The following is a 25,768-nucleotide window of genomic DNA, read 5'->3' on the forward strand; positions in this document are numbered from 1 at the left end:
ACGCAGCTGGCTTCATGTGTAAGAGTGGGGAAACCAACCTGGTTCACCAGATTACCGTCTGCCGCTCGTGGAGGAGCGGGGAATCAAACCCAGTTCTCCAGATCAGACTCCATCATTCCAAACCTCTTAACCACTACACCATGGTGGCTAGGGAGGTGATCCTCGGAGACATCGTTGTTTGTGGTGCTTGTGATCCATCTTCCAAGAGCTATAATATCATTACCTTCCTTTTCTTTTGTCGTCGGCAGTGTGTCCGAGATGGCGAGTGTGCTGTCGAGGCGGCTGGGGAAGCGGTCCCTGCTGGGTGCCCGCATTTCTGCCCCCCCTCTGCTGGGGGATGGGGTCCTTGTGACAACGCAAGTCTCATCCTTGCACCCGGAGCTGAGCAAGATGTCTTCTCCCCTTGCTTCGTACGAGGACACCCACTTAAAGGAGCAGGCTGAAGAGTCCACCAATCAGAACCAAAACTGGCTGGCGCTGCAACCGGGACAAAAGGTATCAAAGCGGTTTCTTCTTATGGAAGTATTGTTGTCTTGGTGAGCTAACGCTGAATAAGGGATCCACAAGTCTGTTGCCGTGTAAACTGAGGCATGTAACACTTTGAGGGGAAAGTGCCAGTTAAGCAAGATTCGCATTCCACATTTGTAGTTTATTCTCTCGGTTTCTGCAGATTTTATGTTTCGTGCTGAAGTTAGGTGGTGTCAGAAAGGGCTAGACTGCAAGAGCCTGTATTGCTGGATTTTATGACAAGACACTTTCGGCTCCTTTGTCTTTAGCCGGCGCTAACTGTCTACAAAAACAACCCACTCAGAAATAATTGTACGTAAACCGACAAAAAGCAGTGAATAGAAACACATGGAAATGCACAAAATAGAGCTATGTCCAGAAACCGTGGCCAAAATAAAATATTTTCCCTCCTCCCCCCTTTAAATATCTACAGTGTTTGGTTTAGGTCAGGGGTCGGCAAACTCATTAGTCAAAAGAGCCAAATATCAACAGTACAACGATTGAGATTTCTTTTGAGAGCCAAATTTCTTAAACTTAAACTATATAGGTAGGTACACTGTTTATTAACTTAATAAACTTTAATTAAAGTTTTAAGTCTTAATTAAATTATAGGTACACTGAATAAAACTTGATATCATACTTAATAGTGATCTTGTTTATTGATAAAAATTAAATTGTAAGTCCCTGCCATTTCCCCCTCCCCGTCCGGAGTCCTCGTCTGGAGGCCTGGTCTACCGCCATAAAAACCTATTGGTAGACCTGGCCTCCGGCTGAGTCCCATTGGGAGGCCAGGTCTACCCATTGGCTTTCTTGGCAGTAGACCTGGCCTCTGGAGGCCCATAGAAGCCAATTGGTATACCAGGCCTCTGAAGGGGGACTTTTTCCCCTCCTCGGAGTCCAGGTCTACCACCAAGAAAGCCAGTGGGTAGACATGGCCTCCCAATGGGACTCAGCTGGAGGCCAGGTCTACAAATGAAGCCCGCCCAGCCCAACAGCTTATAGGCGGGGGGGGGGGGGGCAGGAACCGCCGAGCCGCCCGCCCAGCAATTGTGCGGCTAGAGGGGAAGGGAGGCTTTAGCCTCCCAACCACTGAGGGCAAGGGCAAGGGGGACCCGGCCATTCTCAATGGCGGGGGGGAGGGAGAGACAGCGCGCCAGCTCGCCCGCTCTCGCTCTCTCTCAGGCGCGCCGGCTCCGCAGCCCGGCTGCCGGCGTGAGTCAAGAGCAGGGGCTCCGAACCAAGTTCGGAGAGCCGCACTCAACAGGCCAAAGAGCCGCATGCGGCTCTGGAGCCGCAGTTTTGAGACCCCTGGTTTAGGTGAAAGGCCTCTTTTCAGAAGATGACAATCCTGATTTTGGTATCGGAAGCACTGGATTCATCAGGGTCAGGAGGCTTGTTGGATTCACCTGCAAGAAAAACCAAATAGCTAAAAGCCAAAACTCCCAATGAAAAGTCAGAGATAGGGGCAGGGTTCCTACACCTGTTGTAACCACCCTGCATGTTCAGCAGAAATCTCCATGGCAGTGCTTGCTGGTGCAAGCCCACGCCCCGCACTTCAGACCCACTTTATGTTCTGCCCTTCCAGTGAGTAGCATTCATGGGATTTTCCATACTTTATCATCACATCAACCTTGTGAGGTATGTTGGGTTGAGAGAGGGTGGCTGGTTTAACGTCACCCAGGGGGCTTCACAGCCAAGTGGTGATTTCAACCTGGGTTTCTGAAGTTCAAGTCCCAATGCTTTATCCACTGTTCACCCTCTGGTTCTTGTTATGTTTGACAGCATATCGGGTTCGTGTTGCTTGTTGTGGCACAGGGCTAGGGCAGGTGCCATTGTGAAGTGGCCCCGATTTTAGTTTCTGATGGCCTTTCAACTCCCCCCACCCCTCCATTTCCATGGGAGTCTTATGCATCTTTGGGTGCAAAAGAGTGGACAAAAACTTTTTTTGAGACCTAGTTAAGACAAAAATTAACTTGAGCATGGATGGCCTTTTTTTGTTACAAGCACAAAACAAAAAGATGGATTTTGTGAGGAGACCTCTTGGGATTCTATTTTGTGTGAAGCATTCTGGACTTCAGCAGAGATATCTCCAAAATCGCTGTGCCTGCCATTTTCTGCACCTCTTTGTCACAGGAGTGGTTGCTGCAGCATCCTCGATCTTTCCACACGGTAATTGGAGTTCCCCTATAAATAGGCCCCAAGAATAGCTTACACAAGTGTGCACATCTCAGCATAGATATAATTACGTTCATAAAAATAGACTTTGGGAAGTTAGGCAATAGCTATATCCAATTAGGTCATATTAGAGGGGGGAAGACCCACGTGGAGCTTGAATATTGCCTCTCCACAGAGGAACAGGGAGAACGGTTTTGCTGTTATAAGAATGCATCCCATCCTTGCCAAATGGACACTTTTCACTTGCATTATTAAGTTTGTTAAGCAAGTTTGTTAAGGAATGGTTTAATTGGGGGCCTCGAAGCCTGTTCTGAATTTGCTTTGAAGATACTAAGAAAACCAACTAGTAGCCACTTGCTTCTTACAATACCTGTTTCTACTCGAGTTATATAACCTGAGTCTAAATGCATGTGTATTTGTTAGGTAGAAAAATCACATGTATGAAATGTCCATGACTCCTAGTAACATCCCCATGTATGACAAGTTGATCCTTTCCTTCTGTTCTGGCTTCTGAAAATTAATTTTGCATTAAAAACGAAGTCCTCGTTTGTGATATGCGATAACAACATGACATGTGATAACATGACAAATTAAAATCCCAAGAATGCCTGGTTGGGTCAGACCAACAATCCATCTTGTCCAATATTCTTGCCTCTAATGATGACCAGCCAGATGTTGTTGTTTTTTTGGAAAGTGGGGTACGAAGGTGATAGCTGCCGCCTGTTTTTTGAGTAGCAATTGGAGGGATACCGCCTCTGAACATGGAGGTTCCATCCAGCTGTGTGTTGGAACTCATTGCTATGGGTAAATCTGTCTTCCAGGAATAGGCCGAATTCTTTTCCAGAAGGGGCATTGCATAAAAAAGGAAAAAGGGGGATATGTTCTGGGGGAACTGCGAAATGAGACCCATGTTGTAGAATGGAGCATCACTACTTTACTAGGTTGATACCTGCACACAGAGTATATGAAAGACTTATACTAACCAGTATTACAACAAGAACCTATTATACCAGATGTCTGAGTAATTGTGAATAGAATTTACAACATATACACATGCCTGGTTGGGTTTGAACTGTTTGTATTTGTATTCATTAATGTATTTCTGTAAATGTGTGCAGGCTTAAGAAAGGGTTTTAATTAACCACTGATGAAGGCCCCATAGGCCGAAACGCATTTGGTATGTAGTTACAGTTATCATCCTCAAGATATGCCATTGTGCTATTTTAATGCTTTTAAATAATTTTAAATTTTACATAGCGCTTCTAATAAATTATACTTTCAGTATTTATACATAGATTTATATATATTTTCTTTTTACCCAACCTTGGGTACCCAGCTTTTGTTTTTAGGTTGGGTTTTATTCCCCTCCTTTTTTTCTTCCACTGTAGAAAGGAGCATCACTTTTAACTGATAGTAAGTTTTCCCTTTGAAGGTTTACGTCTTCTACAACGGGCAAGAAAATGCTGGTCTAGTGGACCACTATGACCGCATGAGCAATGAAGTGAAGGTGTTGCTCCTGGAGCAGGGATTTCACGTCTGCAGGAAAGCCAAGGAAGTGCGGCTAGCTGAGGTCCAGATACCACCTCTCCCAACCCTTGAGATGGACCAGGGAGCTGCCACAACGATGGGCTACAGCACCGTCCCTGTAGCGATGGAAGAGTGTCTGACCGCGGCACCTGTTGCCACAGCGTCTGCTCCACGATCAGTTTCTAGGAATATTGATGTACCAAAAAGGTATGCCTGGGTTGGTCTGCTATCATTATGGTCTTCTTCTGTCAGGTGAGCAGAATTACTGGATGAGAGAAGCATTGCTGTGTGTCTTTCTAAAGGCGTTCAGCAGCGCAGCTAGAGAGGGGAAGAGCCTCACAAAAATCATTTTTTAAAAAATCCAATATGATAAAGGCAGTAATCAAATTACACTTGAACGAGAATGGTGATTACCCCTTTCATGAACTTGTTCAAAGGCCCTGTGGAATAAAAATATTTTCAGCTTCCCTAGTTGGGACAGTGCCAATCTGGTCTACCAAGGGAATGCATTTCACAAGGGGCAGTGGTAGAAAAGGTCCTCCCATAGGTTCCCGCCAATTTTACCCCAGATATGCAGGACAGTTTCATCCATAGACCACAGACTTTACAAAGCCAGTCCAAGGCAATTCAGTGTATGTTCAATGAAAAACTGCTTGCCTTCTGAAACCTATAAGACCCAACAGTCTTCTCTGCCTTTGGGTTGCTGGGGGGAAGATGAAGCTTCTGTGTAGGGGTCCTCATCCACCCCTGCCTTTTTCTTTTCATTGGGATCCCTAATAAACCTCTTACGAATCTCAGGGTTCCTCAGAACACAGTTTTTAAAAAACACTGTTTAATTTTTACAGGTCACACAATTCTGCTTCTCTCTTGGCGCTGAACTGGGTTTACCTTGATGCGAATTTTTTTTGTTGTCTTTTTAAAATTTTCCCCAGAGTATATGCAGATTTACTTAGAATGTCCTTGGTTAAGGCCCGTTACTCAATTCTCGTGGACAAACCTGGAATCCCCCAAGAAATCTCTTAACTCTCTGACCCAACTAACGCTTTATATTTAAAATTTGCAGTGAAAAGACCATGTATGCTGTCGACTGATTTTTCAGGTACTCAATGTTCCAAAGACCTGCTCTTGGGGGTAGTTTGGACTAACTGCCTGAATAATTCATTATGCTAAAAGCATGTTTTATAGCTCTTTTTTAGCCTTTCTGGAGAACCGAGAGAATGGAGCTCCTACAGTGCCATCCTAAGAAGAGTAAGCCCCTTCTGAACCCACTGACTTCAATGGGATTAGAAAAGTCTAACTCTGCTTAGGGCAGCTGTGTTAGTTTAGTACAAAAATCCAAGCTGTGCCCATTTTCCTGCCTGTATTTAAAAAGGGTCCTGGACTTTACTTGACCTTGCTGATTTTAGAGCTGTCCCTTAAAGCTTGTTCCTAAATGTGTGTTAAAAGTAGAGTTTTCTTTTTTTCATCAAGTTGGTTTATTGGAAGACTGGTTTTTAACAATGAATTCCTGCATTGGGGAAGGTAAATGGTTACAGTAGTTCTAGGGTAGTCTACCCAGAATAATTCCTATATGAGCCTGCTGAAATAAACAGGAGCTGCACAGGACCCTGTGGTGGGACTTGAACTCAGCTCTCCCAAGCCAAGTGCCGTATCCACCAGAAGACACTGATTGGTCCCTTGATTGGGAGAGCTTATTTGTTTTCTCTTCCTCCCATTGCAGGAAATCGGATGCCGCGGTGGACATGGACGAGATGATGGCAGCAATGGTCTTGACCAGCTTATCCTGCAGTCCAGTGGTCCAGAGCCCCCCTAACAGTGACACCAGCATCCCTGGTGAGTTTGCTGCAGTGGCTGTTCAGCCAGGGAGAGTCTGTTTCTGCACACACAACAAACAATGCAGTGACATAAATTCTAGAGATGTCAGCCAAACGCCTCGGCTGCTTAACTCTAACTGATTTCGGAAATCCAGCCCCTCCCTGCTCTCTCGGAGGGCTTCTAATCCAGAGGCTTCTTGCCTGTTGACTTCCTTCCTTCCTGTGGACAAATCACACACTGCTGGAGCTGAAAATGCAGTGGGCAGTAGTTACTGCCTATCCTGAGGTAAGGGCAGAAGAAAGCCAGGCTCCCTTAGTATTTATACCAGGCCTGACCAATACAGAGGCTTCATGTTGCCAGCCAGTCACTGTTGCCCATGTTGCAAACCTCTGTTTTCTTTTGCAGCTGAAGAAGAGGGGTCAGTAGGCTAATTCCCATCCTTGGCCTGTTAGGTTTCAAGCTCCATTATATTTCCTCTCATCTCCTTTCTACCACTCGTGCCAGCCTAGTGGCTACTCTTTGTCCTTAACCAGCCCAGGTTCCTGACCTCCAAGCTCCTTGTCCTGCTCAGTTTTCCAACCCCCTAGTCTTCCCCTCCTATCTTGCTCTGAGGCAAATTGAGGCAATTGCCTTGGGGGCAGGTTTTGGGTGCCATTAAAAGCATACCGGGAGGCAGGCAGCTCTGACCCACAGGACACAATGCACCGGGGAAGCTCTCCTAGCAAGCCCCACTGAAATGAACAGGAGGCTGTGCAAGATTTCAGCAGGGTTTGTTCAAGAGAGGTCTTCCCTCAGCATCTGTGACCCATGTTATTTAGTGAGAAGAGGTGGTGCAGTTCAGGTTGACTATCTGTAGCCACAGATTGTTCAGCTCTGTACAGCTTTTTCGTCCTCCCCACCTCAAGCTGGTTTATGTATCTATTCTGCCCTTCCTCCAAAGGAAGTATGTAAGGCTCTTCCTCTTTTATCCTTACAACAATCCTGCTAGGTAGCTTAGAACAAGGAATAGAGAGTGGCCCAGTGGTTTCCCACTGAGCTTCTCTGCTAAGTGGAGAATCTGAACCTATGCTTTCCGGTTCCAATCTGACACTGTGTTTTGTACAGCACAATAGTTCAGCCTAGTGAGCTGAGAGAGAGTTTGGACAGAGTGACCTGGAATGCTGGTGATTGCGAGTATGTTGGAGAGTAGGGATGCAAGAGCAGAGGGTTGTTTGGAAGGTGCTTAACCCTCCCCTCACAATTCCTCCTTTTGGGCCTCCCTCTTCCAACAGACTTATTGGGCGGGTAGAGAAAAATGGCTGGTGGAGGGGTGGGGTTAAGGATTTTTGCAGAAATTTACAGATAGAGCAAAGATTTAACACCCCCCCCCCCCGGGCTTCTGATTGTTCTCTGAAAATGACCCACACATTAGCTATAGGAGGCAGCCTCAGTGTTGGGGAATCTGTGGTCGCTTTGGAATGTCTCATTCTGTCCTGATTGCATGCACGGAAGGAGAGCGATGGAACTCTTTCCTTAGAGGGGGGCAAAAAACCCCACAATCTGTGAGGAACCTGTGAGTCCAATCCCTGTTCGTGGCAATCTGCTCTGTCCCCCCTTCCGCCGCCAGACAGCTGCCTAGAGAGGCAGCTGGCTGAGTGAGGGATGCCGTCTGCATTCCCAGAGAGAGGGAGAGACGCAGGACAAGAAACCTGACCCACTGCTGCTGTTTCCAGTCGGATACTCTGACCTATTACGGGAGCGGGGGGGGGGGGGGCACGGGAGCACCGAAGAGCCGGTGCCTTTATTTAGAGGCGCTTCCCATTTCTTGGGAGAGATGTGTTGGATCCGGGAGCCTAAAAATAGGATCCTGCCAGCGTGGGAAATGCAGGAGCCTTGCAGCCAAATGTGGCAGCCAGGCCCGTTGATCAGCTGCAAGCTGCATCAGCCATGACAAATGGGAAAATACAATAGGAATGGGGTGAAGGGACACATTTTTCTCTCTTGTTTCCAGCTGCATGCTTTAATTGCACCAATGAATTGACTGAAAAAGATGCCGGCTTCAATCACATCTCCCCGACGGGGACTAAAGTAGTGTAACTATGGTTTGGCCTGCTAGCTGAACTGAGAAATCCTGAGTTGTGATTGGCTGGAAAAAACCTGGATTGGAAAAAGTGATTGGAAGTTGCTTTGTAGACTGTCGTTTTGCTCAGTAAGGTTTGGCATGGTAATAATAGCACTTAGTATGTTCGTAAGGCTGTTTCAGTATTCGTAGTATGTCGCATACATTATCACAGTAATTCTTGCAACAGCCTTGTGAGGTAGTCCTGTATTATAATCATTCTATTGCAAATTGTGGGGGGGGGGCGGCGGGAGAGATCTGAAACAGAGAGAGAGAGAGAGAGAGCAACTTGCCTGAGATCACAGAGAGAATCTGTGGCTGAGATGACATTTGGGCTACCTCCCAGATCACATGTCAGTCTTTCAGCTGCCATGTCTGAGTTGGCGAACTGGGAGTGACGTTATAAAGTGTAGAGGGTAGAAAATGAAAGCTGGCAGGCAGCTCTAAGCTACATTTACCTCTTGCACATTTAGAAGCTCAAACCACATGTGGAGCTCTTACATAAGTTGAGAACAGTGTGCCCTTGGCCTGTTTCGTTCCGGTCTCTGGCCTGGCCTGAGGATCGAGGCGGCAGTGGTTGTTCTGGTGGAGGGTCTCCGGTTACACATGGCCGAGGGTAATGCATCCCTTTTGGCCTGCCTGATTTATCTGTGGCCTTTGACACAGTTGGCCAATCTTATCTTGCTTGGAGTGGACAGAAAATAGCGTTGATGAGAAGGGAACGGCATTTACTGCAAATATGTATACCTGGCCTTTCTCCAAAAAAAAGAAGGTGGCTTTGGCGGTTTCAATCATTCGGTGTCCACTCCAGATTCAGAGAGCTGCCGTTGGGCACGCCAGTTTGGGATCTGACTTGTGGAATGCCACGGGGTTCTGCCCTTTCCCCATTAAACATTCCACTAAATGGACTCATTCAGTAGGTTTGGTTGGTGAGAAGTGGGGGTCCTACCCCCTCTGTTGGGCTTAACTCCTAGTGTCCCTGGCCTAAGGCCATACAGTGCCATACAATAAGTGAGGAATGACCTTACTAGTATAAAGTTTGAGAGCCGGGTCTATAAGAAATCACCCCTGGTGTAATAAAATCTCAGGATAGCTCCTATGGTCTTTAGGGCTGAAGACTTGACGATTGAGAGGTGGGCATTCCAGTTCAGAGTTTCACTTAATGTAATGCCCAAGTATTTAAAGAGTTTACATTGCTCAATCTGATGTCCTTGTATACTCCAGGGAAACTTTTTAGGTCTTTTCCTGAAGACCACAACCTTGGTTTTGGAGTAATTGATCGTGAGTTTTTCTTCACTACAATTCGCCCGGGTTATTAAGGAGCCTTTTCCCTGGCTTAAGGCCCTCAGTGGCCTCAGACCAAGAAGGCAGAGGGGTCATGGGTATCCTGTCCCTCTTGGCTTCCAGTGTGTACAGCCTAGAGTGGGTAGCAGGGAGCCTTCCCATTGGGCTCCTCTTGGGCCCTTTTGAAGTCAGAGTGGCAAACCGTGCATGCCTACCCTCTGCTTCTCATGAAAGGTTGGCATTTCCCTCCTCCCTCCCACGTTGTAGAATCTGCCAGTCAGGGTTAGGGACCTTCTTATCTCTGGGCATGTGGTTAGGTCTTATCAGTATGCTGATTGCTATGTGTGTTACTTGCACAATGAATGACAAGTATTTTTGTTTGTAATGGTTTTGTTGTGTGGCTTGATGAGGAGGAGGGTCCATGGCTCATCTGCTTTGCATGCAAAGGATCCCAGGCTCAATCCCTGTTACTTCCAGGAAGCAGGCAGTGTGGAAGACCTCCACTGCAGATGCTGGATAGCCGCTGCCAGTAAGAGAAGACAATACCAACCTTGATAAAAACCAATGGCCCGCTTCACCGTAAAATAGCTTCCTGTGTGTTCATCCAACCGTATTTGTTCATAAGCTGCCTCCCGGGGAAAGGCAGCATAGAAGTATTTTAAATAAATGAATGAATACATGATTTCATGTGAGATCTAAATCAAATGTTTTCACTGGGTTTCTGCAAATTCTAAATTTATTTACACAAACAGGTAAAATTAGTTGATTATTGATTAATCAGTTACTTGGTGTATAAGTTGGCCTGTGTGTGGATGTAGTTGGAAATAGAAGTCAGTGTGTGTCCTGCTATGCAGGGAGTCCTGTTTTTCCATTTTGCCATTGCACAGGTGAAGCAGGTCAGGCATACTCACAAGGAGGCTGTAGCTGGTTAAGTGGTAGATCATCTGTTTTTGTCCCCGGCATGTTCATTTCATGGATTTCAGGTAGCAGGTGCTGGAAAAACACCTTTCTCTGCCTGAGATTTAGATGGGTGCTGCCAGTCAAGGTAAACAGAGCTGATCTAGACAGACAAATGACCTGTCATGGCATAGGATAGCTTCACAAGAACGGATTTTCTTTAACAATTTCTTATTTTTTCCTGCCCCACAATTATCCTTTCCCCTTAGAACAGTATCAACAAGCAGTTTGGGTCAGACAGTGCACAGAATTTCCAAGTGTGGGTTGCTTCCGTTCATATTAAGGAATACCTTTTCAGCTTTCTTCTGTCCCTGGCATTCTGAATTTTCTGTATTAGACTCTTAATTGACATATATTGCGAATAACCTGTGATTTTAAAAATATCGTTCTTGGCGGAATGACCTGGATTTGGCACATTGAATGGAAATAAATGCACAAATACATTTGTTTGCAACCTATATTTTATTCTGGAATTTTTTAGTCATGGGCAGGGGTAATAAATTACAAAAATCATTAAAATCTATCCCCACCCTCACAATCTCTGGAAGTTCAGCTCATCTCCTCTTTGAGACTTTATCTGTTGATGTCCACATGTTTTCATTCATCTCCCAAAAAGTACCGCAAGAACTGGCAGATATGGCAAACCGCTATGGATGGAGGATGGAGCTTAACCCACCCCCCTGGTACCCTGTGAGTGCGATGCAGTTTGCTCATGCCTGTTACTCTCTCTGTTTCTGTGCCTCAGCATCTCAAGCTGCATGTGATGTGTGGAAGGAGAGCGGCGATATGTCAGACGGTGGCAGTAGTACCACCAGCGGGCACTGGAGTGGTGGCAGCGGCATCTCCACCCCTTCACCCCCCCACTCTGAGGCCAGCCCCAAGTATGCAAGCGAGGCCTTCAGTTCCCCTCGGGCTGATGATGGCTTTGAGACAGACTCGGATCCTTTTGTCTTCGAGGAGCCTGCTCCGAGGAAAAGAAAGGTGTGGAGAGTTAGAGACAGTAGCGGGTGATGGGAGTGTAGAATTCTTTATTGTCTCCTAGATCTTTTGGAGAGATTAACAAATTAATAAATATCACAATAAATTTTAAAAAAATTGGAGTTGTGTGGAGTATAGAGATGGGAGTGGGACATGGGAGTGCTGAATACTTGTTTGTCCCCTTGATCTTTTGGAGAGGTTAATAAATCTTATAATTAATTTAAAAAAATAGGAGTCATGTGGAGAGTAGAGATGGGAGCAGGAGGCAGATGCATTGAATCCTTGCTTGTCCACTAGATCTTTTGGAAAAGTTAATAAATTAATAAATCTTACAATTAAGAAAATATTAGGAGTCACAGTTAAGTCCCTGGTGCCTCAATTTGAATTTCCCCAGGAATAATGTCAGAAAAAAATAAAAGGTTTTTTTTGGGGGGGGGGCAGGAATTAATGTAGCCCTGATGTTAGGGGGAGAGTATCCTCAAGAGGAAGGGAAGTTCTGCAGCTGTTAGCTGCACAGATATTTGGGGTAGTTTGAGGGTTTGGCCACAGTCTGACCCAAAACTATTTTTCTTCTAGAATTCAGTGAAGGTGATGTACAAGTGTTTGTGGCCCAGCTGTGGCAAAGTCCTTCGCTCCATTGTTGGAATCAAGAGACATGTGAAGACTCAGCACTTGGGGTAAGGCCTCCAATTCCAGATAAAGCCGCATTCACAAAAAGTTATTGCTCAGGAGGATGGGACTTTGATATTGATCCAGCACATCACAGCCAGGCTGAGGCAGTGGGCAGTCATACCCTAACCTAGCCCTAGAAATGTGCATGTGCTCCACCCCATACCTTGAGTAAGTTCATTTTTTTAAATTTAAAACATTTATAAGCTGCCTTTCTTCTTTATGGAGCTCGAGGTGGCTTACAATATAAATAAGATACATATATGGCGGAGGAAAGTGCCATCAAGTTGCACCCGACTTATGGCAACCTTGTAGGGTTTTTGGCAAGAGATGCACAGAGGTGGCTTGCCATTGCCTGCTTCTGCTGAGTGACTCAGGGCTTCCTTGTTGGTGTCCCATCCAAGTACTAGCCAGGGCTGACCCTGCTTCGCTTCCGAGACCTAATGAGACCGGGCTAGCCTGGGCCATCCAGGTCAGGGTGCATACATAAAACCAAAATTTAAATTCAGTTCCTGTAGCCCGAGTGAGGACTCGCATAGAGGAGAGGGCTTAAGATGGAGTCTGAAGGGCACCAGAAGACTGTTAACCAAGGAATGGAGGAAACCCAAGGTTCTTATATTCATTTATGCTGCACCTGGCCAATCCAGAAGCTTCATACTGTCTGCCAATTGCAGGGGCCTGTGTTACAAACCACAGTTCCCTTGTGGGCCTGAAGAGGGCTCTGAGGCCAGAAGAACATCTACAATGACTATCCCAGACGTGGGGTCTAGGTCTCATTTCGCCAGTGGTAAGTCCCCCCATCCACCCTCCCCCGTCGGTTGTCAGAGGGAAACCTGGCAACCCTGTCTCTAATGCTCAGCCTGACATCGCCGTAGAGCCTACATATGTGCAAACTTATAGTTGCATAAGGTACATCCCTATAATGGGGAATGTTGTTTTTACAGGGTTTGGGAATCTGTACACGTGTAACTCGTGTGCCCATAGGTGGGAGGCAGAACCTGTGGGTGTGATCCTGCTCCCCTGCTTACATCCATTGCCTAGACACGCTTCTGTTGTATGTAAAGGGCTACTATTGTGCTGACATTTTTAATTCAGGTTTGTGCCTTTATGATGTCTTAAAGGTTTTTTCTTTCCAATGTGGTTGTGAATACAGCCTGGGTTGCCGGATCTGCTTTTTCACACTGTGCTTTTGGTGTGATGCAGAGGGGGCCCTCTGGTGGGGAGGATGTGTTATTTTCCTTTCACATACAGCCAAAATTAGATTATTTGTTTCGTCCTTTTACCCGCCAAAGCATAGGTTCTTCTGTCTCTGGGCCTTGGGTCAAGATTCGCCCCATATCCCTTTTTCTTCTTTGATGCTTTGTTGATTTCCTGGCGCTTTAGAATCACTGACTCCTCTCATACACCGATCTTTGAAAATATATCACTTTGTCCTTTCTGACAATTCCTGTCTTCTACCCCCTGTCTCTCCAGCCCTCCCCAAAACACAGTCATGTCTTGTATCACACAAACACTGACTTTTCCTTTCCATGGCAACAACTGGACTGACCTTTTTTTTTTTTGGACTGCATTCTGTGTTTGCACATTCTACCTGCAAAGCACATGTCCCAACCTTGCTGGCTTCCTTGCTGTGGCTCATGCACATGCGCTCTGATGCAGCCGGGTCCCAGAAACATCAGAAAACAGGGCCCCATCCCTCTGCCCCAACTGACTGGGAAACAGGGAGGAGGGGACGCTGAAGATCATACGATCTGTTGGCTATTCTGCAGCAGTAAGGAGGATGGCTGTGCATTTTCTGTTCATTGTTGATAGAAGAGCACCTCTCATTTTAATGCAGGAACGAGAAATCTGTGCTGAATGTCTGAAGGTTTGGGAAACGAACCCACGAACAGTATTGTTGACTGAATGTTCTTTATCCCTCACGGATGCCTTTCTTCCTCCCAACTGCTGCAGAGATGGCGCCAACTCTGACCAGAGGAAGAGGGAAGAAGACTTCTACTACACTGAAATGCAAGTGAAGGAGGAGGCGCCACCCGAGCCCACAGGGACCGTGGCCAACCCCCCTTCAGACTCCTCCCCCATCATCATCCAGCAGGCTCCATCCCAGCCCGAGGCCCTTGTTCTGGATCAGGCCACCCCTTTGGAGCCTCCCTTGCCCAGCAGTGCCCTCAGCCAGTCTGCCCCCAGTTCTTTTTGGCATATCCAGGCCGACCATGCATACCAAGTAGGTACAAAGGGTAGCATGTTATAGGTGTGTGTGTGTATGTCTATGTAAGTTGGGAGCCTGCATAGGCTGCCTGGTGGAGCAATTAGTGGGCTTGAACTCTGCTTGAAATCCCAGTCCTTTCCTCTCTGCACCTATTGCCACCTGGAATTGGGCAGCTTTACTGTTAATCATATTCGTTACTATTTTTAGATAGTAGATGCCTTATTCCTTAATGTAGCTTTACCTGCTTCCAAGTAAAGTGATAGGGTGCCTGTGTTCCAACTCTCCATCTTCCCCAGAAATTCCCGTCCTTGGTAAATCTAGTAAATCCAGTTCCTGTGTTTGCATTTGGGGTGGGTGGGTACTTCAATGAAATTTTGTTAATGTTGGTTGCTGACATTGTCTTCCTTCAGGGTTCAGCTCCCTCTCCAAAGTTAAGTCTCTGCGTTGGCGAAGAATGCATCTTGATTCTAGCTAGATGCACATCATGGTGCCTGTGTGAATACTAACAGTGCTATCCTGCATGGAGTTACTCTGGTCTTAAGCGCATTGATTTTCAGGGGCTTGAAGACTGGAGTAACTGCCTAGAATCATACTGTTAGCCACCATGCAGAGCCAAGACTGCCATTTCATAAAACACATTTTGAACTGTTGATAACATATTGTAGGATAATTATGGTTTTCGAGTATATCTTTATGTGAAAGAACACCCCCCTGCTTTTAAAACAATGGAGAGAAAAATACTGCAGTGGAATAAACCAGCACAGTTGGTGGAGGAGAACCTTCAGCTCCGTGTAAGGAGAAAACTGAGGATTGGGCAGTGGTCTGTGGTAGAATTGAGGCATTACAAGTGTGCTAGTATGGCACAGTGGTTAGTGTGTTTGACTAAGACTCTGGGAGACCCAGGTTCGAATCCCCACTCTGCCATAGATGTTTTTTGGGTGACCTTGGGCCAGTCACGTGCACTGAGTCTACCTACCTCTTGGTAGTGTGAGAATAAAATGGAGAAGGGGAGAATGTTGTGAGCCATTTTGGGTCCTCATTGGGGAGGAAAATTGGGGCGTGACTATCTTAAATAGCTAATGTACCTATTTTCATTGATGAAACATTGGAAGGTTCGTAGGGTGGTATTAAAAACTAACAAAAGTATAACTGAAGGCCTGAAGCCTGAGGAACACTCAAGATCCAGAATTCTGATCTTTCCCAAGATTGACAAAGCAAAAGTGAGCCAAGATAGATCTGAAGAATAAATCAGCAGAATTATGAGGTGTAGGTAGCTCATGTAACAGGGCAATCATGTGACCAACCAGCGTATTTAGAATACAGAAGCTTTGTCATTATATATAAAACAAAGATATATAACTTTAATATGAGAAGCCAGTGTGATGCATCGACAAAAAAAATCTAATGTGATCTTGCAGTGTATCAACAGAGGCATAACATCCAAATCGCAAGATGTCATAATTCCTCTGTACACTGCATTCATCAGGCTGCACCTGGAGTATTGTGTGCAGTTTAGGAGGCCCCATTTCAAAAAGGATGTGGACAGAATGGAGCGGGTGCAGAGGAGAGCGACGAGGATGATATGGAGCTTGGAGACCAAGCCCTATGAGGAAAGGCTGAGGTAGTTGAGAATGTTTGCTCTGGAGAAGAGGTGGTTGAGTGGGGACATGATTGCTGAAGGGCTGTCACTTAGAGGAGGGCAGGGAGCTGTTCTTGTTGACAGCAGAGGATAGGACTCGCAATAATGGGTTTAAATTGCGGGCAGAAAGGTACTGTCTGGATATTAGGAACTTTTTTTATAATAAGAGTTGTTTGATAGTAGAATCAGCTACCTAGGGAGATGGTGAGCTCTCCCCTTCACCGGCAGCCTTTAAGCAGAGGCTGGACAAACACTTGTCAGGGATGCTCTAATCCTGCATTAAGCAAGGGGTTGGACCAGATGGCCTGTATGGCCCCTTCCAACTCTATGATTCTGTATTTAGTAAGCTTTGATTTTTTAACTCTTCTCTTTAATTAAAAGAGAAAAAACAGAGTAAGTCTGCATAGTCTTGCTCTGCTGGACTGTCATTTCAGATTGTGGGTGGGGGAACTGACTTGATAACTCTCTCTTTTCAAGGATGTATCCTCATATGTATATATGTGAATACGTTCAAACATGTGACCCTTCCCACCTTCAGTCTGATTATAGGGTTGCCAGGTCTCTTGCTATGGTGGGAGATTTCTTATCAGCAATCCCCACTTCCTGTCACTGCTCTGTCAGCCAGCAGAAGAAAAATTAATTAAAAATTACTGTTGGTGCGACGGCATGAGCTCCCTTCTGGGAAAACTCGGAAGTGACATCACGCCACTCAAGAATCATTGGAAAATGTAAAACCATACAGTTTACATAGAGATTTGAGTGATTCCTAGAGTGGCATGATATCACTTTCAGCTTTCCCTGGAAATGACACCATGCCGTCATGCCGAGGGCACCCCCCCATGTCCCACATGTCTTCTGCCAGGAATCTGAATGATACAGTCCAAAAAAACAACAACCCGTCTACCAGGTGCCACTCCTGATTGGAGGCTTTCAGAATTTATTTATATGCTTTATTTATAATCTGCCTTTCTCACTGAGACTCCAGTTGGATTGCAAAATAGGAAAATAATGCAGCAAAACAGTATAAGACATTTATAGACCATACCAAAAGACAAGATTACAATATTAGAAAACAGTGTAGTAAAATCAAGATAAACAATGCCATAAACTACAATCCTATTCCCTTTATAAATGTGCTGTCCTGAACAATTCCATTTTACTCGCTCATATTCAAGCCAGACTTCGTCCAGGGACTTATATAGCACTGCACCTACTATATAAGTGGGTTTAGTAAAAGGCAGCAAATGTTAAATCGTTTAGTTCTTTGCATTCTGTTTTACCACCAAGGATGGCGTTGGGGGATTGTATATTTTCCTGAGGCTCCACAGTGTCTTTGTATCTTGGATTTGAACAAAAGATATCTTCTGTGTTTGTAATAATACCTCCAAAGCCAGAGCGAATCCTACCATTGGTCAGGCCTTTACATTCATTGCAACATCTTGTGTCTGAGGTCTTCTTCTTGTAGTTATTTAGAAAATCATGTTTTTTAAAAAACAAAAAACACCGAAGCCTTTAGGACCTGTGTGGAAGCTTTATGTCTGGTTTTTGCTGACTTTTAACATACATTTGCATCAATATCGGAAACATAGGATATTAGGAATTTTTGAAAACTAGTGATCTATTGAACTCCTGAGAATTATACTAAATCTCACAAACAACATTTATGTATCAATGGCAGTAAAATCAAAAGATGGGGCTGTGGCTCAGAGCATCTACTTTGCATTCAGAAGGTCCCAAGTTCAATCCCTGGCATCTTCATTTAAAAAGTGGCAGGTGATGTGAATGTCTTCCATCTGAGGCCCTGGAGAACTGGGGCCAGTCAGAATAAACACTAACCATCGTAGACCAAGGGTCTGACTCATTAGAAGACAGCCTCATGTGTGTCAAGAGGGGTATTTAAGTGATCAATAGATCTCATGATTCAACAAACAGCAGTTTTCCTATCTGAGGGATAAGACCTTCTCTAAACGCGACACTGTGGCTATATAATACCCTTTTCTGCTCAGTTTGCTTGGTACCGACTTTATGCATCTTTTGGCATCTAGCCAAGTAGGCTTGCCACCTGTTCTTTATTTCACCGAAAGCTTCCTTATTTAGCATGTAATAGAAACACTCATGAGAAAGAAGCAATGAACCGTAACTGCAAACACCAACTTGAATACATCAGAAAGGTGGCATATTCTAGTCAAGTGCTGCTACTATTCTGGCACAAGTAAGATGTCAGTTTTTTAAAAGGCCCTACAATGTGTTCCTTCCTTTGGAACTCTTCAGACGGGAAGTTTAAGGCCAAGACAATATCTAGTTAACATTTAAGTTAGTCAATTTTTTTCCTTTGAAGAATTGTTGGCATGAGCGAACTGGAATCTGAACTGTTTCGTGGTGTCTGAATTTTTATTGTTGCTACTAATTCTGGAAGTTTACTGCTTTAATTATTCATTCTTTTATGAGATGTTTTGTCATTTTCTTTTTGGTCCGGCTTATTTGCTATTTGAGTAGGTTGTGCTTTACATTGTCTGGATGTGAACTGTATTTATTTGCCTGGTTATAAACCATCTCAAGCATAATAAACGCGTCCCGTGTTTGGCTGTCTAGCTGAAAAGTCAGCTTCTGCATTGGAAAGTAAAATGTGCCTTCGAGTTGCAACTGACTCATGGCGACCTTGTGACGTTCCACCTTGTAGGGTTTTCAAAGCAAGAGATGAGCAGAGGCGGTTGGCAATTGCCTTCCTGCGTTATAAGAACCTCTCAAATGCCCAAAATGCACTGCTTTTCTTACAGCACATTCCTGACCTTTAAGGGTGAAAGCCCTTAGGAGCCAGAAAGGTGCTGCGCTGGCTTTAGGGCCGCTGTAAGTGGCCCCAACGCCGGCGGGGAGGGCTGGATGACGGTTGGTGCCCCGGGACGCCGGCATCCCACCGGTGTAAAGGCCCGCTCCGGCATCCCAGTAGGCGTTCTGGTGTTCTGGGAGGCGTTTCCGGGGCATTCTGGGGGAAGGAGCTGCCATTAGGCAGCCTCCTATCCCCGTTTGCCCTGGGTACTCTGGCTGCGAGAGGAGCGAGGCTGCACCAGCTTTTTTCTGGCACAGGCTCACTTTTCTCAATGGGGCGAAAAGGCCCTGTTTGACCCAAAAAAAGCCTCTAAGGCTATCAAAACACCCTCTAAGCCTTTTTTTTGGGGTGTCTTGGTAGTCATGGAACAGTTTAGGAGGTGGCTCGGCGGCGCCTCTTCCCCGCTGTCCCCAGCTGCCGCCAGCTCAGGAATGGGCTGTTAGGCCAGGGGTCGGCAAACTCATTAGTCAAAAGAGCCAAATATCAACAGTACAACGATTGAGATTTCTTTTGCGAGCCAAATTTCTTAAACTTAAACTATATAGGTAGGTACACTGTTTATTAACTTAATAAACTTTAATTAAAGTTTTAAGTCTTAATTAAACTATAGGTACACTGAATAAAACTTGATATCATACTTAATAGTGATCTTATTTATTGATACAAATTAAATTGTAAGTCCCTGCCATTTCCCCCTCCCCGTCTGGTCCTCGTCTGGAGGCCTGGTCTACCGCCATAAAAGCCTATTGGTAGACCTGGCCTCCGGCTGAGTCCCATTGAGAGGCCAGGTCTACCCACTGGCTTTCTTGGCAGTAGACCTGGCCTCCGGAGGCCCATAGAAGCCAATTGGTAGACCTGGCCTCTGAAGGGGGACTTTTCCCCCTCCTCGGAGCCCAGGTCTACCGCCAAGAAAGCCAGTGGGTAGACATGGCCTCCCAATGGGACTCAGCCGGAGGCCAGGTCTACCAAAGGAAGCCCGCCCCGCCCAACAGCTGATAGGCGGGGGGGCAGGAACCGCAGAGCAATCACCCGCCCGCCCAGCAATCACGCGGCTAGAGGGGAGGGGAGGCTTTAGCCTCCCAACCATTGAGGGTAAGGGAAAGGGGGACCTGGCCATTCTCCATGGCGGGGGGTGGGAGAGACAGCGCGCCCGCTCGCCTGCTCTCTCGCTCTCTCTCTCAGGCGCACCGGCTCTGCAGCCCGGCTGTCGGCGCGAGCGGGCGCGAGAGCAGGGGCTCCGAACCAAGTTCAGAGAGCCGCACTCAACGGGCCAAAGAGCCGCATGCGGCTCGGGAGCTGCAGTTTGCAGACCCCTGTGTTAGGCTGTTAGAACTCTTTCCATAACACTATGTACATATTACCTTCTATAAACTTGCCTTCTGAAAGTTTAATGCTGAAAGCTGAATCTGTAGACTGTGATTTTGTTAGTCCATACATCTGAGACTAGATATTAAACTTTTAAGTCTTTAAGTAAATACAGCTTCTCATTCCTAAACCTCTACAACTGGGAGAAAATAAAGATCTCGACGTGTTAAAAACAAAAAGCTGTTATGTCTTGTAAGCCTGTTATACAAAGAGTGCCATCCTAAAAACACTTTCCTGGGAGTTAGCCCCATCGAATAGACTTGAATAGGTTCTGCGTAGACCTGCTTAGGATTGCTCTCAAAATGGCAGCAGTAGGGAGTTACACTTGGTCACCTAATGAACCACTTGGTTGTTTCTTCTTCTTCACAGGCTTTGCCATCCATTCAGATCCCAGTCTCCCCACACATATTCACCAGTATCAGCTGGGCGGCAGCCACATCCACCATTCCTACGTTGTCGCCGGTGAGTCTGACTTTTAGTTTTGATGAGGGCAAGAGTCTTGATGAACTCAGAGATCCAGTTCAGAAATGTGTCAGGAGGGTGGGTGAGAGACAGCTGATTTATGTGTTTTGGTCACTAAGGGCTGAACTGCTGGTTAACAGAAAGATCTTGGTTTGGGGTCTGAGGTGCGCAAAGGCCATTTCCCTTATAGGACCCCCCTACCCCCCAAACTACTATTGGCTTTAGTTGGGAAAAAAAGAAAATCACTCATATTATGATTGTATCCAGCGGAGTGTTTCTGTGGGTGGAAGAATTTCTTCTGGCAAAGTGCAGCTTTCTCATGTTCCCCCCTTTGTTGCAATCTGAAATGCTATTCTTGGGGGTCCCCTGTCCCCCAGGAGCAGCTGCAGCGAGAGGACCGAAGTGACATAGTTGTGATCCACAGGTAGAAACTCTTCTTCTTGTGGAAATGGTCCACTGGATCCAATCCTGTGTCTTCCCCCCCTCCCCCACGAAGAAGAAGAGATGGTTTTTATATGCCGACTTTCTCCACCACTTTAGGAAGAATCTAACCAGCTTACAATCACCTTCCCTTCCCCTCCCCACAACAGACACCCTGTGAGGTAGGTGGGGCTGAGAGAGCTCTAAAGAGCTGTGACTAGCTCAAGGTCACCCACCTGGCTTCATGTGTAGGAGTGGGGAAACAAATCCAGTTCACCAGATTAGCGACCATTGTTCACGTGGAGGAGTGGGGAAGCAAACCACCGCTCTTAACCACTGCACCACACTGGCTCTCATGAAGTGCTGGTTGGAGGATAGGGGTGGGATTTCTACGAGATAAAATGACACAGTGGGCTTCCTCTGTGTAGGTGCTCTGATTCCAGTCTTTCTGACCCTTAGCTACTTCCAACTTTTAAAAGCTATCAGGAGGTCTGAAGAACACTAATTTCTCACACGATATGGCTCCAAGTGGATCATGATAACGATCTGGAATTGTTTCCTATTACTTCATGTATATTTGACTTCCCCAGCACTCCCCCTCAAAAGCAACTTTGAATCAGTTTACAACAATTAGGTTGAAAGACAGACATGATGGGGAAACAATAATAATAAAATTGGAAGTGACCCCAGGCTTCTCGGTTGCAGGTTCGAAGCCGGTCCCTGAGTTTCAGTGAGCAGCAGCAGCCACAGCCCCAGCAGCCGCCGCCGCCCATTCTGAAATCCCACCTGATTGTTGCGTCTCCTCCTCGGGCACCCAGTGGCACCAGGTAAGAAGCTACTGGGGTGTGGGGGACTGGCCACAGTGTCCTCAGCGAGGCTGCAAAGAAGTTGATTGTAGCAATCCGATTTATTTTCTTGCCTCAGGGAAAACGGGCATTGATTTTTGTGGGTTTTAAACACTAGCTGCATTTGGACATCCAAACAAATCTTAAGTGTGTCTGTGATGTGCACATGGTTAGTCATGATGCATACCTGTTCTCTCCGGGATCAGAGGAGCATATTGTGGGACACAGGCAGGATAATGCTGCTGCAGTCGTCTTGTTTGTGGGCCACTGTGTGAACAGATTCCTGGACTTGATGGGATTTGGTCTGATCCAGCATGGCTTTTCTTATATTCTTATCACCTGTTACGTAATCCTAACTGGAGATGTCAGGGATTGAAACCAGGATCTTCTGCATGCAGAGCAGATACTCTACAACTGAGCCACAGCCCCTTGGCCTTATATCTCTCAGTTTCTGGATCTGTTGACCTTTCAATAGTGCTTGGGTTAGTCTGATCAACAGTCTGTCTCAACATGTGTTCATATGCCCCTTCCTGTATTTTTATAGTGTATTATGCTTTTAATTATTGTTTGGCTATTTTTTCATACTTCTGTAAGCCACTCTGGAGACGCTACGCAGTAGAGATAAAATCATTTTGATTACACAAACCAACTCTGGGTTGCTCACCTGCAGGAAAGTCCGTGGTGAAGCCAAGAAGTGCCGCAAGGTTTATGGCATCGAGCACCGGGATCAGTGGTGCACAGCCTGTCGGTGGAAAAAGGCCTGCCAACGATTTCTGGACTGAGAGCACACACACACTTTGAAGTGGGAAGGCTTAGAGATCTCCCTCTTGCCACTGGCCTCAAGCAACCCGCCAGACCTCCGTGTGTGTTGCTACATCTGGGGCTTGGCGGCCTGGAAGCGACTCCTGGTGCTTCGTCGGAGATCTTGAGAGCCGCATGCTCATCCTGAGCTCTGTACAGTCTACGTCTGCCAGGTTTTCTAACTTTCGATGTTTTGTGGGGATGTTTTTTACACATTTTCCTTTTTTAAAAAAAACACACACAGTCTCCCTTTCTATTTGTAAATAAGAGGGACAAAGAGAGAGAAAAAAAACCCCAGAAAACAGCTGGCTTGATAGATCTCACAGACTTGTTTCTTGGTGGGCCCAGGGACCAAAGAACTTTGAACTGTTCCCCAATATGTGGATGAGGTTGGCTGGGTTGCAGCACGGAGCGTTAAGGATGTCCTTCTTGCCTTCCCAAATTTACTTATGGGCCCAGAGGGAACGAAGCGTGTCAGCGGATTGGCGGAGAGGAGCAGCTGACTTGCTCCTGCCCGCTGGTCCCCCACAGGAATGAACAGATTGCACTCTGAAGCGTGTGTTGCTTTTACGAAACAGACGCTGTCGGAAAAACAATCAGCATTGCATTAAATTACAATCAAATTAACACGTAAAGGGTTTTTTTCTTTTTTAAAAAGGAAAAAACCCTAGAAACACCATGAAGTAGAAAGAATTTGCAAATACTTTGCTGACTTCTCCACCAATGCTGTTTGGTCACGTTGACAGGGAAAGCAGAAACACTTGAACTGGCTTGAGAGGTGACTTTGCCAGGTCTTCTACATGCTGCGGTTGTGGGACAGGGAGGGTTTGATGCCCCCCCCCACTTTGGGGATTCTGGTTGATGCAAAGCAAAGAGCACTAGAAGAGTTTGTGGTGTTTGTGGTGCTACTTGCACCACTGGAGGGGCAGTGAGAGCGAGGGGGGTGGGGTTCCCTCTGTTTCTTGAGCCTTTGTTCCAGCACTCCTGGTTTCACGCTTTCCAGGCCATTCTGCACATTACATGACAGCAAGCTGGAGGGTGCTGTTGAGTGCATGTTTGAGCAGGAGCTGCAAGAAATCCTGGCTCCCTGATTGGTCTCCTAGCGTGATGCACGTCACTCCATACATGCACATGACTTATTCGCACATCGAAGTTGCAGGGTTGGGTTTCTTTATAAGCACACCCAGAAAATGCAATGTGTGAAGCTGTCATTGGACTAGCAGAGATCATGCTATTTGGCTGCTGTGTCGTTGCTCTGATTGTAGTTGGAGCCAGCCAGTCAGGGGTGCCAAAATGCAAAGCCAGTCTAGCATTCCCCATTCCCTCCTTTCCTTTCAAGGTGCAGCCCAGGTGCATGAGCAACCCAAGCCGTTGAACACCAGCGAAGCAACAAACAGCTCCAGTGCTGCACCCCAGAATTCCTTGCAGTTTCTCAAAGCATGCTGGAGCACAACTCTCGGGTTACACAGAGAACCTCTTGGGTGGCGAAGTGTCATGGGCTGGCCCTGCTCGTCTTTTTTGAGCTAGCCCAGTGCCAAAGCCTTTTTGCTGCTGCGTTCGCAACTCTTTCCTGCATCTTAACGCAGCCAAAACACTTAGTGGGGTTGTCATTTGTTTTGTCACCTGACATAGTGGTCTCACTCCTCGACAGTGAATGGGCCCAGTGATTGTTCGGGAATTCAGAAATTTTGAAGCCATGGGGAAGGGGGGAAACGCGACTATTTTAGGGATTTGGGGGAGGGGAATTATTTTTGGGGAAATGGAAATTTGGGGGGAAATGGAAATATATGCAATTCTTATCTTTTTATCTAAGTGAACTCATTGCTGTTTGAAGCGTGCGAATTGGGTTAGGTACACTTTAGCTCGTACAATGACCCTATTTGGCATATGCATGAAAATTTAAAATTATAAATGCCTTGTTATTCAAATAATAATTAAAAATACACCCAGAGTGAAAGAAGCTGCAGACTGCTGCATCCTAAGGTACCAATGCCTATCTGAATTATTGCCAGTTGAGAAAACAAGAATAAAATAAAAGTAGAAAACAGAAACCCAGTGACATTGAAGTAAAGTAAAATAAGACATTATTATCTAGGCTTGGAAGCAGTGGAAAGATCTCAATATTATCAAGCAGAAGCAGATAAAATTCACATGAACACATGAAGCTGCCTTATACCAAATCAGACCATCGGCCATCAAGATCAGTATTGTCTACTCAGACCAGCAGCATCTCTCCAGGGTCTCAGTCAGAGGACTTTCACACCACCTACTACCTGATCCATTCAACTGGAGATGCCGGGGATTGAACCTGGGACCTTCTGCGTGCCAAGCAGATGCTCCACCACTGGGCTACAGTCCCTCCCCTATCAGTTTTTTAAATAGAAAAATACTTTGGGAAAACCTGTGGACTCTGACGTAAACCTTATAACAACATTGGATTTATCGGTTGTATGTCATAACTTACACAGTAAGGCTGTGGTCCTGGGTGTGTTTCATTTTGGAATGTGAGCCTATCGCTCTCAGGTCTGCTTCTTGTATGTAGGGGATTGAGGTGGTAGAATGCCAAGGGGGTAGCAAGAACTATACCAACATCAGACGACATCGCAGATGGTGGCTTCCAGGCGTGAGTGTTCTTTTGCATAAAAAACCTCCATGCACATAAAACGCATAATAGTGGGAAAGGGTCTACCTCCTCCCTTTTCTGTTTGGAGGAAGTTAATATAGTGGAGCTGTTTCAAAATGTGATCCTCCACCTGCAGGCTGAAGTGATATGATCTTTTCTGCCATCTCAGCCTTTTACCACTTCATTCTCCTGCATGGATGCATAAAGTCCAAGGGGGGTTTGCTTCTGAGTGCAAAGGGTCAGGCTATAAACATTCATATGTAGAGAAAATTCACTATCCTGAACCTGTAGTTATTTAATTGACATTTCAGTCCTTCCCAATCTATACTTGAAAATACTTGTAGTGGACTCAACATCTGAAAGATTTCTTGTTCTGAACATCTGCTTGTAGCAACATAGACTTCAGTGGATACTCCACATGAATTGGAACACATTTTTCCACTCTTCACATGCAAATTTGTTGCTTTGTTGTGTGGGTTTTTTTTTGCCCCAAACATTTTTCTTTGAGGACTCAGATGGGTGCAATGCAAGATGGGTGGAAGGCTGACTTTGGGGAGGGGCTGTAGT

General features: G+C 46.0%; 1 protein-coding gene across 1 annotated transcript; it reads left to right on the plus strand.

Annotated features, from left to right (window-relative positions):
* The first annotated feature begins 245 nt into the window (after positions 1-245).
* On the plus strand, positions 246-22,567 carry ZNF395 (zinc finger protein 395). Its single transcript, XM_056853112.1, has 9 exons — positions 246-495; positions 4,115-4,416; positions 5,930-6,042; positions 11,109-11,344; positions 11,918-12,018; positions 13,964-14,234; positions 20,420-20,512; positions 21,638-21,759; positions 22,448-22,567. The coding sequence occupies exons 1-9, from the start codon at positions 259-261 to the stop codon at positions 22,557-22,559; spliced, it is 1,587 nt and encodes a 528-aa protein (XP_056709090.1). The 5' UTR covers positions 246-258; the 3' UTR covers positions 22,560-22,567.
* Positions 22,568-25,768: the final 3,201 nt, after the last annotated feature.

This window comes from Euleptes europaea, chromosome 7 (assembly GCF_029931775.1).
Source record: "Euleptes europaea isolate rEulEur1 chromosome 7, rEulEur1.hap1, whole genome shotgun sequence".
NCBI classification, from domain to species: Eukaryota; Metazoa; Chordata; class Lepidosauria; order Squamata; family Sphaerodactylidae; genus Euleptes; species Euleptes europaea.